This window comes from Anser cygnoides, chromosome 3 (assembly GCF_040182565.1).
Source record: "Anser cygnoides isolate HZ-2024a breed goose chromosome 3, Taihu_goose_T2T_genome, whole genome shotgun sequence".
Taxonomy (NCBI): domain Eukaryota; kingdom Metazoa; phylum Chordata; class Aves; order Anseriformes; family Anatidae; genus Anser; species Anser cygnoides.
Window position 1 is genome coordinate 42,753,291 of NC_089875.1, and position 17,204 is coordinate 42,770,494.

Here is a 17,204-nt window from a genome sequence, read left to right on the forward strand (position 1 = left end):
TAAGAAGTGATACAGATGCCCACCAATAACATCAACAATAATTCAAACACCTGCAGTAGAGATGCAGATGACCAGGAGTATGATAAACCTCTTGGAAAATATTCATAATTTCTTTGAATTAATTGTTTTGATCCCAAGAACAAAGGCAAGCCCTGACAGACTGCTGTAGAGATCAAATTGATTTAACTTGGAGTTACTCCTGATTTGTGTCTAACTTGGGTAAGAATCAGATGCCGTATCTTTTAACAGTCCTTTTTTGTTCTTTGGTTGTTTTCTTTCCCCATCAACTAAAGGGAACTTGAATTGTAAAGTGATTTTATTTTGAGGAACACAAAGTAAATAGGCATTATTTTAAGGCTAATGTACTGAATTAGAGAAATAGAGTTTATAAACTGCAGTTTTTTGAAAGAAAACATGCTTCATTGGGTGACATTTGCTAAAAACACTTGCCTTCACCATGTCTTGATGCTTTTGTAGCTTATTTATGACTCTGTTAATGCAGTCTGCTCTGGTGGTGATGCTCCCACCTAAGCAGTAATATAAATCAGTATGATGCCAGAAGTCAACCACAATGCAACATTTTAATGCAGATGGATAACAGAGACTCGTGAATACAAAATGCTGGAAATCAATAGTAAAAAAATATATCCAGTCATGCCAAAGCAGGCTCTAACCTTCTTCCCTTGCAGAGCTGCATCGTGCCCAGGTGGTACCAGCAGCTATGTGGCCAGGTTCTCTGCCTGCAGCAGAAGAGCTGGGTGGTGCTGATGGCTCGCTGAGTGACACTTTGGTATGAGTCAGAACTGAACTAACAGACTGGGAATTACTGGGGTGGTTGGCTAGTACCTTGTCTCCTCCGTGCTAACAGAAATACACATAAAACACACTGAGAAACTGGCCCACATTGTCTGACCACCAAAGAGCTAAGTCTCAGTCCTGAGTGCATATATACATAAATCAAAAGTAGCTCAGTTAGTAAGTTGGTAAATCAGCATACATGTGACCTACTACATCTGTCCTTTTCCACTGTCACTTCCAGTATTTTGGTTCAGCTCCAAATAAGTAACTATACCTCAGTGTTACCCTCAACTTTTTTTTTTCCTTCTTTTCCACGAAAAATGTTCAAATACCTACAGATCAGTGGCAGCTAGTTTGGGGGCAGTATAGGGACAAAATTTGGATTCAGTGAAAAGGAACACATCAAAACATGTTCAAATGTGGTTGTGGATCACTGCAGGTATGTGCAATGAATCTTTCACTCACCCAACACATCCCCTGTATTCAAGACTGTTGAACAGATTTAGTTTTAGCTTCTGGTGCTTTCTTTAGCCCTAATGCTTTATGAAATAATAATTGAGACCTAAATAATAAATAAAAAAACAAACAATCACATACACCATTGTGGAAAGTCCTGCCCTTTCCTTCTCAAAAATCTTCAGATAAAGCTGTATCATCAAAATAAACAAGCATTCTGAGGTATTCTCTTGCTAAAATGGGAGCAGAGCTCTATTATTCCCCCAGCTGGCACACACAGAGTAAATCTTTACAAAAGGTAGGTTTCCTCCTGCCTGGAGATACGCAAAGCCAAACAAGGTCTTACAGGGATTTTAATTTCATCTTCCATGTAGCCAGGGAGCTTTAAGCTCTAGTGCTTTTAATTTATGTTACCTCATAAATTAATAATGTAGATATGATGGAGGGCAGCTCATCAGATTAAATGTGTCATTTTATAAAGCAGTTTGGAAGCAAAAAGTATGAAGCCAAAATGAAGTACTCTTAAATGATCCATTAGGCACATAAATCATTACATGTGTTATTTCTGGACTGGACAATGGTTGAAATTAATGATAATTCAGTTACTGTAATTTTATTTTAAGCTAGCAAGTCTTTGCACAAGAAACAAGAGTGCAGCGATGAGCCTGGAGTGCTCTTCTGTGGCCTGCTGGAATTTTCTGGGTCACATCCCCATGGACACAGACCTGTGCAAAGGGTGCACGGGCCCCCTGGGAGCAAGCGCGGGACAAGTTCTCCCTGATCGATCTACATTTGGGCACAACTCTTCAACGTGATGGTGCTGTACAGGGAGCACACATCAGTTTGTATGTGAATGCAGGCATCTTGGTTTGCCTTAATTCATCCTCAGAAGTAGGGAAGGGATTTTATCCTTCATCAGGCTCTGAGAGGCTGGATACGATTTGGACAGTTTCAGCACTGCCTCAGCAAAAGCACTAGTGATTCCCTCCGGGTGCTGCAGATGTAACTGGCAAGTGTAGCAGGGCTTACACAGGAGGTTACTTACCACGCAATACAGGTCGGTCAGAATCCTTAATGCTTTACATTGCAGCCTAATACTCAAAATCTTACAAAGAGACAGAACAAACCTGTTCTTAATGTGCTACTATAAAGTTTTGGTGCCAGATTTACTACTGTGGTATATGCTAGAAAATGGGAAGAAACTGGTACAGCTTTAAACTTGTTTGTGTCCACAATAAGTATGTTCTCCTGTGATATTACAGAACATACAAATTCGTGTCTATATGGCATAGTACATACACCTACAGGTATAATACAGTAGGAATTCAAAACCATAATAGACCACACAATCAGTATAAGAGGGATGGCTCATCTATTCACTGCTTCTACATTTTATAATCCCTCTTTTGTGTATTTTTTCTAATGATCACTGTTCATTACACGTTCTTTAGCCGTACGGCGAGCTATACTGAAGCACGCCTGCCAGCTCAGACCTCGCAGAGCCACCCACCCAGGCAGGGGCGGTGTGAAGGCACTGTCTGTGCTGTGCTGAAGGGAGGCTGAGCTGCCCAGCCCTGACGAAGAGGTGGTGGCAGCACAGGTGTCCTCGGGAAGCTTTGCTGTCAACACAGGTGTCTATAGATTTTAGCAACCTGCCTAGGCAAGATCTGAGAATCCCCTTGTTTACTACCTTACTACTAAGGTGACTTAGATGTCACATTCCTACCTTCTCCCAGTACCTACTTTTCATTTATCTCACTGCAGATTCCTGCCAGAGAGCTCAGATAATAAATTAAATATATGAAGGTGAAGGATAAATGCAGCAGCAACTGATTAAGCAAGGTGGTTTTTTTTGTTAGTTCCACATCAGAAATGTCTATTTTAATTATCTAGAAGCCCATCCACTGCCTCCATAACATGTCTGACTGTGCCTAGAGTACAAGCTTTCCTGAAGATGGTAATGCCTCATATAGACCTGCCAAGTTTCTTTATAGGTGTGTACATATACATATACATATATATATACGCACACACACACATATAAAAATATGCAAAATAGGGGGAATAATTAGGAGAGGATTCTGGAGCCCAGAACCTGACTTACAAGCATGTGAAATCTCAGCTGTACTGAAATAGGCAGATGATCAGTAATGCTTTTTTTTTTTTTTCATTGGTAGCTAGTGCAGCAGCACCAAAAGGTCTCAGTTTGGATAATGGACATGCTGGGGCAGACACCACATAAGCACATGATTCTACGATTCTAAGGGACAATCCTCCCTCTGAAGCACTGTCTCATCCAGAGAGTACAAAGGAATCTGAGGTCTGCAGTGACTTGCTCAAAGCCACAAAACAAATCTGCAGCAAGGACAGGAAACAAAGCCAAATCTCCAAATATCTGTTGACCCTGACACCAATAAAAACTCTGCAAATTAACCCTAGTCAACGCGCTAGTCAGACTCACAAACACACATTCTTCACTAAGCCTGCTGTAGGCTTATTCGTAATGATGTCCCCCTGCATCCCAAATAGCCTGCAGGGCTTGCACCTGCTCTTCAACTCAGTCATCATTTAATTAAATGGAAGACAGAAAACTATCGCCCATATCAATTAACTGTGGCAACAAAGAGTGTAAGGCTCTGGTTTTAAGCCCAGGAATCTGGTGAACCACAGGCATTCACCCTGGATTTCATCAGTATTTAAAACATTGTCTGATGGCAATTGGAAAGAAAAATACTGACACAACAAAGAAACTAGAATATAGTTGTTTGGGGCTAGCATTTCTTCCTGTTTTTAGATTAAACTCTTTCTCTAACCTCCATACTTTTCTCAACCCTGAAGCCCCCATGTCTGTTATGGAGTAAACAACAAACTGAAGTGTAGGAAACACAGCATCTTATGAAAATGTCTTTAAAACTTCTGGTACTGCTTTAGGACCTGCAGTGAAATTCCTTTATCTGTAGCTGCCTCAATGATTTAGGAGAGGAAGAAAATACAATAATGGCTAATAAGCACAATTTAAAAATTAATAATCTTAACCCTGGTACTAGGAGGTACAGTGTAATCAGTATAACTGAGTAACCTGATTTCTTACGTTTCCCATAGTGAGTTTCCTCCCCACTAGCTGCACAGCTGGAAGCTGAGAAATGTGCATTTCTTACTGTTTATTTTCTGAGCTACTTCATTAAAAGGCTGTGAGTCCCACTGTGTAACAGAAGGGGAAAATGTTGTTCACATCCTTCCATGTATCAGGGAGGCTCTGACACAGGACGTCCTGATGGCTGATTCATCCCATCTGTCCCAGGCGCCTCCCTGAAGCCAAAAGGAGATGAGATGAAGGAGCGCTCACCAAGAGGCAGTCCTTCAAGCAGCTAGAGCATCCTAGCCTCTCATGGAGGATGGGCACTCACGGCTTTCCACGAGTCCTTCAGGCTCAGTGGGTTTGGCTTGCTGTGAAGAAAAGGTGTGCTGAAGACAAAATACTGTCCTTGTTTATGACTGTGCTTCCTCCCGGAAATAAACAAAACAGCTCGAGTTTAACTGGGATCAGAGTCTGGCCTTAGATGTCAGGGGCATAATGCCAGGAAAATACTGTAATACCTTTTACTTGGCTATTCGAGGCACTGCACAAGTCTCGACTTTGGAAAGAAGAGCTTTCTCTGCTTACTCAGAGATTGCCATAAAGGTCAGCTGTAAGGCAGAGGAAGAAGACCCTAATAAAGAAAATGATGGCCACAGGAGTCTGAACAGAAAACTCTTGAGAAGTAATTACAGAAACGGTGGACTTTCATTAACCGACTTGCGTGTATTTCTAATAAACCCGGACTTCTTACTTTTGGAGTCAAACTGTATTAAGAGTAATATCAACAGCTATCATATGACAGAATGAATTCAGAGCACCTTTTAACAAACCTGAAGAGGAAAGCAACTGCAGGTTTGATTTAATGAGTAAAATGTCGGCTTAGAGGCAGAGCAACATGCAAGAGCCACAGGAGAAAAAAACAAAAGCTCCCATACCTGTATCTCTGCTTTGGAGACTGCTTTTCAGCTGACTTAAAAACATGTCCAAGATAATACAAAGGAAAGAATAAAAAGTTCCAGTTTGTTGCAAACCATGTTAGAGTGAAGGGTGCATCAAATTTCTTAAAGGTTAGTTTGGCTAGCTGGGTTGAACCCGACCAGGAGGAGCAGACACCCAAGACCACGGCCACACCCCAGAAAATTTTCTTGAGTTGTGTCACGGAGCATTTCCAGCAACAGCGGCTCACCCTTCCACCACCTTCTGCCCCGGCTTGCATCTGTGCTTCTGCTGGGGCTGGAGACTCCCGGGAGCGCTCATCCCCTGGGGAGAAGAAAACACAAGGCTTACTGAGGAAATCCGGGCAGAATTTTAGTTTTCCCATCCTGGGGCCTTCTGAAGTCAGGTGGGGCTTTACCAGCCAAAATAAACAAATAAATACAGATCTTGCCACAAAGCGTCATTCATTTTTAGATCATTGCAAGGCCTCTGGTTCAACTAAGGCATGGTTAGAATGTAAATAATAATTATCACCTCTAGATTTAAAAGCCACTGAGTAAATGGAAATTAAAATTACATGTTCTGATGTATGTAGAAAGATTTAACACGCCACTTAAAACTGATGCTGTAAGGACATGTAGATGACTGAAAAATACAGCACTGAATTTGGTAGAGCAGCAAAGGGGATTGCAGCAATAGTTGGAATTGTTATCGTCTTGGAAAACGTGGAATTGGGCAGCTTACGCAGTATGACGTTTCTTTAAGAGGAGGGAGGGGACCACGTAGTTAACCTTGCAGTGAGCATCCTCACTGCAACACACGTAGCACGACTAATACTGAACTTGGATCCCCCAGCATTTCAGCGGTCCCTAGCTCTCCTGCGGCAGGTGCCAACAGCTAGACCAACCCACAGGCTGCCCTGAAGTGTCTCAGACTACGCAGCCGTAACTTTTTTCGGCTTGAGTCCTGCACCAGATGTGATACAGCACGTTGACTTTTCCCTGGTTTAACCAAGCCTAGGATGCTGCTGGAAAGCTGGGTTTCACACATGCCTTAGGGCTGGACCCGGCATCCAGCACCCCAAAGTGGAGGCAGCTCCTCAGCCGCACACCTCAGCACCCACTGGCCCAGTTACGGGCAGTGTACAAACCAGGCGACGATTCTGAAAGACAGCACCTGCTGTTATTTCTGGTTTTTACTTATATCCTTAAACATGAATTGTTAGAGTCCTGCTATCTTACCACTATCAGCAGATAACTGTGTCCAGGCTGTAAATGAATGAGCAATGCAGCGCTAGGTGGCTCATCTCCTACTGAGATCAAAAGGTGCTGGCAGACCTCAGCAGCAGGCCACTGCCTTTAGGGCTTTCACCTGCTGTAAATTAACTCCATTCAACATCCACTGAAGCCATCAAGTCACCTGCATGCAACAGTCAGCCAGCAGTGATTTCTCTTAAAGGCTGATTTGTTTAGTTGGCCCATTCACTTTAAGGATGAAGTAATAGTGATTTATGCTGAAAGCCAGGAGCCTACAACTTCAAAAGCATCCAAAGGCATTGAAAGGTGGAAAGAGAAATATAAGTACAGCCAGGATAATGAGGGACTATACTGCCAAACATTTATCCATGCTCATTGCAGACTAAGAGATCCACGTATGGAAGTCCTTCCTTATATTGGTGGGAATCAGTGGTTGGAATGGACAATCTCTTAAAACATCTTATTTCAGGTTAACCTAATTTTGTATTTACGTAAGCTAATACATCATTAAATGAAAGGTTTATTCCAATGGAGAGAAGTATTTAATTAGTCCTTCACATAAAAGAAATGCTTGATCTGAGCTAAGAGTACCATTAGTTTGCCTAGCAAAGCTGTATTTTGTAACCGTCTGACATCTTGAGATCTACGAAGAGCGTTCAGCAGCAAAGGAATAAACATCTAGATTTTTGCTGGTGTTTTTGAGTGGCTTTAAAGAGATGGGGACGTTGCTGAACTCTTCACTTATTTCAGTTTTCAATAGAAGACTGTGTGGGCAGCTTCCCACATAATGGGAGATGCATCAGCAGGCCAATGAATTATCCGAAGTTAATGTAGCATTGTGTTAAACATACAACGGGAAGCTCAAAAGCTACCTGCTAAACATCAGAAGAAGGCAGAATTGAAATAAGGCTGAGGCTCTAGCTCATTCTAAACATTTTAATACGTTTTCTTTACACCACTACTTGTAAGTAACGTTCCTTCCTCTATTGCCTGGCACAGACTGGTCAGAGTTCAGTTTGCTGTACGATGATACCTTGGTTTCCTTTAACTTCAGCAAATAATGTGCAGCTGACAGCACCTTCTTTACTGTCCACCACACAAGCCCCGCAACGATGGCTATAATTTTTAATTTCCCCTCGCGCCTTTCTAATGGATGCTGCCAGTGTAAGACCAAACACTTTCTACACCTTCGTGAACTCCCCTTGGCATGCTTCCCATGGGCCAAGGAGGAGAGCTGGGCACAGCAAAAAGGAAGCCACAGTGCCAAGTGAGAGCCGCCTCAGCTAGCTATGCAACGGGCTTCAGAGGGGGCTGTGCCACTGCTAGTGCAAGGAACAGCCTTCCTCCACCCACAGCCCATCTCTGAAACCACTGGAGAGGCACACAAAAATGTTCCTCCTTCTAGAAGACAGCCAGAGGAGTACTCTCTGCCCCCTTCTTCTCTGCAGTTCTTCCTCCTGGATGCAGGAAACCAGCATTTAACCCCCTCCTGCTGAAGATATTTAACAGCAGGGAATATGCCTGAAGCCACTGGGATATACGACATCCCAAGACAGGTAGGTGCTCTGAGTGACAACACTGAATTTGTGTTATTTTTTCTAAAATAAGAACTGGTCACTGAGACGGCAGGATAACGTATCTGACCTCTGGGGTCCAGTACTTCTGGCACCCACTGAAAAGGTGGAAAATCACAACCACACGCCCTGACCCACCAGGCACTCAGTATTAAGTAATGCCGTGTTTGATGGACACCCCACTGCAGACAACGCGGTGAGGATCTTCCAGGCTGAAGATGCCTGTCCTGCTCCCTCTTACACCATGCACGTACTCATAAGCTAGCAGTTCATTTGGGCAGCTTGTAGGCAACATCGCTATCTTTTAGGTCTGTTCTTTGGCAATTAGTCCCTTTGAAATAAAGCTACACTTTACTGATGTTCTCTCTACCCCATAGGCAAAATGACTCACCCATGTACATTTAACTTTGTGTTCAGTGCCCCAAGACATTCACTTTCAGGAAATGACAATACTGAGTGTACCACTTCTACTACAGTGATATTGCTGCTCAAGGCTTAAATTTCTAGTGATGCTCATTCTTTGGATGCATTTACATGCTGGACGGAGTAAAAACTTATCCCAGGCATGACACGTTTCATGATGATGGACCTCAAATTTAGAGGTAAAAATCACTGTTGGCTGATCAAGAGTTACAAGCAGGGACATCTTTTAACTATCTGGCTGTGAAACTGCATCTTGTGCTCACTATTTTCTGTGCTCCCAAATTTTCTGTGCTTCTGTCTCAAAAAGCCAGATTGTCTTTGGAAAAGGTGGAGGCTATAGATAATATACACACACATCATCCCCTCTGTTCATTTTCTGGGTTGGGGACCTGCCTGCTGGCTGGAATGCACAACCCCCAGAGCTGTAGCTCTGCTTGTCCACTCCCTGTGTCCCCATAGGGACAGTTTTTCTTGCACAGGTGTAGGTTGGGTGATGGCAAACCCACACATGGATGAGAAGCTTCTCATCCCCTTTCTAAAGCTGCACAAGGGCCAGCTGGCATCAGACTCCACAGCAATTTAAAGATGGCAAAATGGCTTTTCAGAGCAGATGAGGCAGGACTTTAAAGAATTTTATTTCTGGACATCTTCCGCCAGACTTCCTGTTTTTTTTTTTTTTTTCCTTTGCCCCTTGCAGCAGACTGCTCTGTATGCTACTATATGCCCCAAAAGAGTAAATCAAGATGCTGAGATAGATGAAAAATGCCTATCTTGCTTTTACTAAATTTGGCTTTCTTTTCTCCTGTTTGATCATTCATTTTTCTGTTTCATAAATCCCAGCTGAGACCATTCCTCCCTCCCTTTCAGCCCAGTCTGTCTCCCGTGGCATTTACAAACACCTGAAGGAAATCACCTCCAATGCCAGTGCCCTCTGGGATCCTCAACCCCAGAACAGACATTCTGTGTTTCCCCCGTTAAGGGTAAGACCCCTCTCGGCTAACTTAAGAAACCTGTGGTAGGGACACCCACACCCGAGCTAGTCATCCCCTGTTCCTGATTGAGTCCAGGGTGAGAAACAGGCACCAGAAGGCACAACTAATCCCACATAAGGTATATGCTTTCACTGAAGTGCCCTTTCTCACTGACTAGAGATGCACTGGGTTACAGAAAACCCACCCCCGCACTGGTATCGCCCTTAAGCAGCCTGTCCAGACCACTTCAAGGGCCTTAAGCCTCACTTATGGCTTAAGACTCCTGTGCACAGCTCACCGGTTTAAGACTCTCCATAGGGCTGAACCTCACAGTGTATCTTCAGAGTGTGATCCTGATAGAAACCAAGGGTGGCATTCCTCTTACCAGTTTGAGACATCTGCTATGCAGACTTGTATATCTGAGACAGTCATTTACACTTTCTGCATAGTTAGTAGACAGAAAAAAAAAGACATTTCCATAGCACGATTTATCTCATCCTAAAGTAGACGATTAAAACAAGCCAGATGAATCACCCTCTCCAAGTGCTTGTTTCTCTCCACCAGCCCTAAACAGTCTGGGGAGATAAGCCCAGAAGTGGGTGTCTCTGGTGTAGGAGCCCGAAGCAGGGTGAGATGTGTCCCTCCTCTCCACCACTGCTGTCAGGAACCAAGAGTAAAGCCACAGCAGGCAGCGCTGGCAGGCTCTGAGATGGGCCCACGACACAAACATGTATAGCTGTCAGCAGCAAGCTGCTCTCGCTGTTCCCAGCTAGTCAGCAAATGACAGAAAGAAGTACTACAAAAGCGCAGGGTGCCCTTGCCAGACCTTCAGAGAGAGAAAGTGACCCTCGCAGACTAAGGTCCTGTCTATTAGGGACTGATACATGTGCCTAATGATAATGTACAACTCCCTCAGCTTCCCCAGACTATGAACGTGCTTGCATGTGAGCATAATGTAAGCATATTCTTAAACAGCTCTTTAAGGAACACTTCTGAAAAATCGTTGACAGAATCCTCACAGGTCTCTCTAACAATTACAAATGAGCCATCCTCAAGGCATCTGTATTTTGCTAGCCTCTTAAATGTTTTGTAGCTGTTTGGGTGTTGCACAGAAAGTTTGTAAAGCTTGCAAAAATATTATTTTCTTCTAACAGATATGGGAGATGTCTCCTGTAAGACAGCGCCTGATCCTCAGAGTGGTTAGGAGCTCTAGAAACCCGTGACATGCAGGGGGATCAGAGCTGGGCACTACGCAAAGTATATTCACACAACTTCAGCTACTCTGTGGCTTCCTCTTCACCCAGTAATTACTACATGGAGAGATTAGTGGGTGACAGTTATTTCCTAAACAATTACCATTTCCAAACATACCTAAGAACACACACAATGACCGCTGCTGGTGGTGTTCAGGACACAGAATACTATTTGCCTCAGTAGCAGAGTCTCAAACTCCTGCAAGTGTTTTTATCCCATTTCCATCTACCACACTAGCTATGCATTATTTAGGTGTCCAGGATTTTTGAGCTAAGCTGTTAAAAACTGCTGAGGCATAATCCTGTGAAGAGAAGAGTAAGTGCCAAATCCACAAAATGATTTACGTCTCTAATTGCCTCTGTAGCTGTCTAAATCTGAAATACTGGCATTTATTCAGATATGTTGCCCAGGCGTTTTCTTCACAGTTGGTCAGGTTAAAGAATGAGGTCTGAGGGGGTCACCTGTCACAGCGTCCAGTCACTGGTGCAGATTTCCCATGCCATTGTTAATGATGACCTCTCCTCTCGCAGACCATCCTGATAGCTGGTTTTAAGGAATTCTAATATTTCATTTAGGAAGCCAGTAATCTCCATGTAACAACCTTCCCAAAGGCCTATGTTTCTGCTGCATGGAAATGCAATGAGAGACCGTACAGCCTAATTTCTGCACAATGGGACATTGCCTCCTTCTCCAAATGAGCTTTAGCTTTGCCAAGCTGCTTGCACCAGCTGTATCCTCCTCCCATACCCCTTAGAGCCCCTCACATACCAAACAACCTGTCCCTGGGCTCACCTAGGTGGATTCCTAAGCAGGTCGGTGCCTCTCTTACACCTAGACCCTGTCAGGATTCAAAGCACAGTTTACATCTCTCTTTTAAAAAGTCATCTCCAAGAAATATTTCTAGTCTATATCTGAAATAATCATTGGAACAAGCCTAAAACATCACTTTTTTTCTCCCCTGGGCAAATGACCTCCTCAGTTAAAGCTTTCCCAGCAAACGAGAGCATATTTCACTCTGGGCAGACCAGCCTTGCTGCTGTGTGGCTCCCCTGGCCCTGGGCTCCTTCCAGCTGGGGAGCTGCCACCACAAGGAGGTGCCCTATGTGCCGAGCCATGGAAGATGAGCTCTTGCTCCCCCTCCGCTTTTTGAAAGGCAAGGTTCAGACACTTAGCTGCCAGCCAACTCAGCTGTGAAACAGAGCAGCAAGTGCTACAGCGAGCAAGCAATAGAGAGGGACGGGCATCCTAGTGTGGCATAAAGCCGTGCTCAGGCCTGCTCTCAGCATTACCCACAGGACAGGCGAGGCCGCTCATCCTGCAGCCTCACTGGTGTCCTTTGACAGGGGTGGATGGCCGCACTGATGAAGGAAATGTAGTTTCTCGTTCCAGGTTTAAAAGAGGCTTCTGACAAAATCCCACTCCAAAGGGTTGTACAGAAAATAGGCAGCCAGGGAAGGTGCTGGAATGACTAAAAGGCCCAGTGCAAGACAGGAAACCAGGAAGGAGTAAAGGAAGCAATGGAGAGGAGTGACTGGAGCTCTGCAGAGGCCTGCTGTGGGACCTGCACTCTTCAACGTAATTATAAATATCACGAGGGCAAGTGGTGAGCTGCCAGTTTCCTAATGAAATGAAGTTATCATCCAGGGCTGCAGGATGACAGGCAAAGCGGTGTGGTCATAAAACAGCAAACTGGAGAAGCGTACAGATGTGCAGGTGGGAGTATGCGAACCACATGCTGCATACACAGAGTGGGCTCTGACCCATCTACCGTGAGGGATCCTGAGCTCTTCCCAGGCTGTCCCACAGAAAAGACAACCTACTGTTCAGGAGCAGCCAAAAAAAAAAAAAAAATAGGAAAATTATTATCTGCCAGCAATTATTAGGAACAAAGCAGAAAACAGAGCAAAAAGTTGTTTTCTGCATCGAGGGAAATTTCAACTGACAGCATGCCCACAGTGGAAGAGATTCATCTCAGGCTAGAAAAACACCTTCCCAATCAATTCCACCAAGCTGGAGGCAGGACCAGAAGGACCTTTGGCCAGGCCCCATAGGCGGCTGTTCATGTGCTTGTTGAGGAAATTGCTCTTAGCTTCCTAAGGGGAAGCTGGCAGTGTCCATGGGTGGCTGGTGGATGGGACTGTAACGCTTAGTGTTTGGGTTTGTCTATGCACAATACCCAATCTTCCCTATTGTGGGAGGTCCTGAAGGTCTAACAGACCATTTTTACATTTTTCAATGAATACCAATTAACGCATCATGATGGAAAAATGACAAAGCCCCATAAATCTTCATAAAATCAGTTCTTAAATGAGAATAATTGGTCAAAATGGCATTGCACATGTGGATTTTTAGACAATATTTAGGAAACTGTAAAAGTGCTCTCTAAATGCTCTGCCTTACAGTAACAGATAAAAATTATGTTACTTAATTTGATCACGGAATAGCATGACTACATTAAGAATAAATGAAAACAGGATAAAATTTTAGAAAGTCACAGTAGAGGTTATTTTAAACAACAAAACCAGGGTATTAACCTGTTAGATCAGAAAGTCTGAATTTGTTTGAGGCTACAGCATAAATTCTATGAAGGATGAAGGTAACTGTAAATGGGAACTCTGCATGAGTACAGATTCAAAGCAAGACAAATGCCGACTGAGTTCAGACCTTTTTTTTTTTGCTATTGGAATTTATTATATAAATTAATTAATCATAAAAAATAAAGTGTTAAGATAATCTATGCAGGACATTCAAATTTATCTGATCATCTCACCTTAATTTCAACAGGGTAGGAAATAGGTCTGTTGGCTTGTAGGCGGTCAAGATGAGTCTCCTGTGCTTTTATCTATGGAAATCTGTGTCCCATATCACTGATACTACTGAATCATCCGTATAGCTTATCTTGCCAAGCAGGCATAAGTTTACTCTAACAGGTACTCCAAAATCCTTAAGTACTACTCAAAACTATAGTGATTTCTATCACTGATGGTTATCATATATTAATTCCTGGTTTATCCTGTGCTAGATACTATATCTAAGCTTACTAAGAGTTGGAATTAAATAACAGATCTGCACATATTTGTTGAAGATATGCTAAATTCTCCTCCCTAGCATATATATATTATTTTATTCCTCTCAAATACTCCAGCAAGACTTTCTGCAAAATCTATATTCTAATTCCTGTTAGTGACACAGAGAGAGCTGATAAATTATCAACTCTGTACTGCAGCAACTTGCACTGTAATCCATTTAATTTATCTTCAGAGGCAACTGCTTAGAAATTCTATTAAAATTGCTGCATTGAAATGAGCCTCATTAAAACATGATATTCCACTTTGAATGTTGTGGGGTGAGGCGTTCCCCTAAATACTGTCCTTTTTATTATTAAGCAGAATGCGTGACTGGAGTCCAGAGTGAAAACTGGTAACACTGTGAGCTTATTACAGTACACTGTGGTACTGGAAAGTAACAACTGTAAATGGACATACAGAATAATCCTGATTATGAGATATGTATTCTTGATAGTATGGAAAATTAGATTTTTTTTTTTCATTATTCTGAATTTCCTTCTTGAATAAAAATTGCAGTTGTGAGTTTTGCCATTTATTTTGAGGAGACCAGCATCTCTATGGAAGTACAACTTGCATTAGAATAAAAATAAGCCATGGCCAAAACTGGATTCTGGGCAAATGTGAGTTGGAGGCTTTGCAAATTTCATCTGGAACAAAGGTTTAAATAATGGTTGTCTGTTCTGGTGAAAAAAAAAAACAAGACTGTATTCTCTACAGGAAACTACTATATTAGCCAGCAGTTTGAGTGCCACATCTTTCCTGGGCAATGGTTTAATTGCCAAAGGCAATACTCAGCTACTTATACTAATATGAATACCACATCCGTATCAGGACATATAAACAGGTATTATATTGAGTGGTAAACCAGCTATGCTGGCTGCATTTTTTCAGAAATGAGACAATGCTGTTTTTCCCTTACAGAGCTTTCTGAAATTCTGAGCTGCTTGGTATTCAGGTATACACAGTTTCAGGTAACGGATTTTGTCAGAGCCCATTGGTCTTTTGCACACTGAATTCTAAGTCCAGTTGACTGTTCTCTTAGGAAAAACCTGCTAACCTGCTATTGAACCTAAAACATGATGCTTTTTTAGGTCCTAAATTCAGAACACGACACTCAGAGCATCTGTCTCTGCCAACTAACAACCAGACAACAGAGCAGACTTGAAATGGATTTCAGTCTGCTCACAATGGTTGGAGCAGCATACATATATCCAGAAAAGTCCTCATGTGATTTGCTGCTCAAGGATGTACCAGAGGAAACAAGAGGATGCCTCCTCACATCTCACTGGCAAGCTCACCCAAAGCTGGGTCTCCTTTGGTAACAAATCTAGGCTTGGCTAGACCCTTGTTGGCATCAAGAAAATTATTACAACTGAGCAAAAAAAATATTACACGTAAGGATTCCAGTTTCCACTTTCTCTCTGATAATTACCTTCTCCTCTTTTCAATAAGGAAGGGTTTTGGAACCTCTTATTGTTTCAATCAGCTATAGAAGACATACTCATACTTTTTTTCAGCCATAAATACAATGCTATCTTTGCTGAAAGATGCACTAGGGAATGTGAGGTGATTGTGGAAAAGCTATATCCAGAGCATATTTCCTCATTTCTTTATTCTCCATGACCAAATTACAAGGCTTATGGGACTCACAGGTCTTTCCTTCGAGGAGTTTGTTCTATGGCCAGAAATAGTGAGGCTGAGCAAAACCCATTCCTGTTACATCAAGAAAATTCAGTGTATAATTTTTGTATAATCAAAGGGTACTAGATCCCATGGAGATATTTATGCCTTGTGTGGGACTCTCAAAATTTCAAGGCAAGGTTCCTCTGCATTATGACAAATTAAGAGTGGATTTAAGTTCCTGGAATCAGGCAGTTAACGTTGGAGGTGGTGCCTGGCTTCTCCAGTACACGGTGCCAACACATTTGGTGGGCATCTCTGCCTGAAAGCAAGCCATCTCTGCAATGCAAAGAACACCTTGTTTCCTGTTGCCTTTGATCTGACGCTGCAGTGACTGCCAGCAAAACTCGGTGATGATTACAAAGTTAATCTACTCTCTTATCAGCCAAATTCCTGCTTCTGCAGGATGCTGTCCAGATCTGCAGTGGCACTCACAGTTTATAATTAACAAAGAGTAACTGGGCTTTGGATTAAAGGTTGGTGATGGTACTCCAGCCACGATGAGGGAACCACCTAGTATGCAGGTGAATGTGCTGTGCTGAGTATAAGGGGCCAAACAGGTACAATGTAAATAATACTACTCATGTGCCCTATAACTAGGCAATGGCTAGGGAATACACGTTAAGAGATTGTAGACTTTCACGTGGAACTTCTGGTCTTTTCCCTAGCTCTTATACTGAACTGCTTCTACGCTATATACTCTTCCATCTACAATTGTAGGCCATTATGAAAAGAGAGGTGAAATTTTCTTCTACAAATATTATCAAATGAAATTAGGAGACAACGCATGATGCATTCTGGCGACTTAATATTTCTTTTTACTAGCCTTTGTTCCACCTTCTCATGAGAGAAATCTATGATTAAATAGACGGATTAGTAATCTGCTTATTGTTTGAAAGCAAATGCTTAAATTGATTCAAGATGACAAGAAAATGCACCTTGCTTCATTTAGGGGTATGTGGGTGAAATTTAATGGTCTGTGATCTACAGAAAGTCTCAGATTATCCAATGGTTGATGTTATTCTTAGGTTCTGTCACTATAAATGAAAATATTGTTTGTCTGTATTGTGTACATATTGGCTCGTTTCAGCCACTAAAGTAAGGAAGCTTGGATAAATCTTTAATAACTTATCTTTCTGCTCCGTGATGCATTAAAGCTCCTGCTCTAGCATTAGTTCACTAACATCAAAATGGTCTCATACATTCGTTTTATTTTTGTATCATTTGGGGAGGGGATACACAGTGCAGAAGCAATGAGTCACCTCTAAACCTATAGATTATGAGTATGCACAGGCGAGATGGTATAGAAAACAATGAGTGGGACACGATCAAAGATGAGCTGGCAGGAATCCCCAGTGAGTAAGCCTAGCACAGCTAAGAGCGGCTCATTTTGAGACTGTTTAAAGACTAGGAAAGCACTGCGCCATTTGGGAAGGGTGCCAGGTGTTATGAAACAAGAAACTCCTCACTCCTTTGGAGCACGATCTTGGATATCTGCTCAAATAGGCTGGTGAATTAGCCGAAAACACTGAGAGAAATAGGAAAATTGGGCAGAAGTTGCCACGGGTTAAAGCCAGAGTGTAATTATTGCCTATGTGAATTTACCACTCAGTAAACGTGAAATAGAGCACCCCTTTTCCAGCAGAGGAGTAAGCTACATTGACTTTACCCTGGGATAACAGCACATGGCAGCAGGTACAGTGGAGAAA

General features: G+C 42.6%; 1 protein-coding gene across 8 annotated transcripts in view; it reads right to left on the reverse strand.

Annotated features, from left to right (window-relative positions):
- The window catches only part of SLC35F3 (solute carrier family 35 member F3), a 190,857-nt gene that overhangs the window by 34,822 nt on the left and 138,831 nt on the right, over window positions 1-17,204 (reverse strand). For all 8 annotated transcript variants that reach the window (XM_048047250.2, XM_048047253.2, XM_066994043.1 and 5 more), the window contains one exon: window positions 5,269-5,593. In XM_048047250.2, coding sequence (XP_047903207.1) covers window positions 5,269-5,593 — 325 coding nt within the window. The remainder of the gene's footprint in view (window positions 1-5,268; window positions 5,594-17,204) is intronic.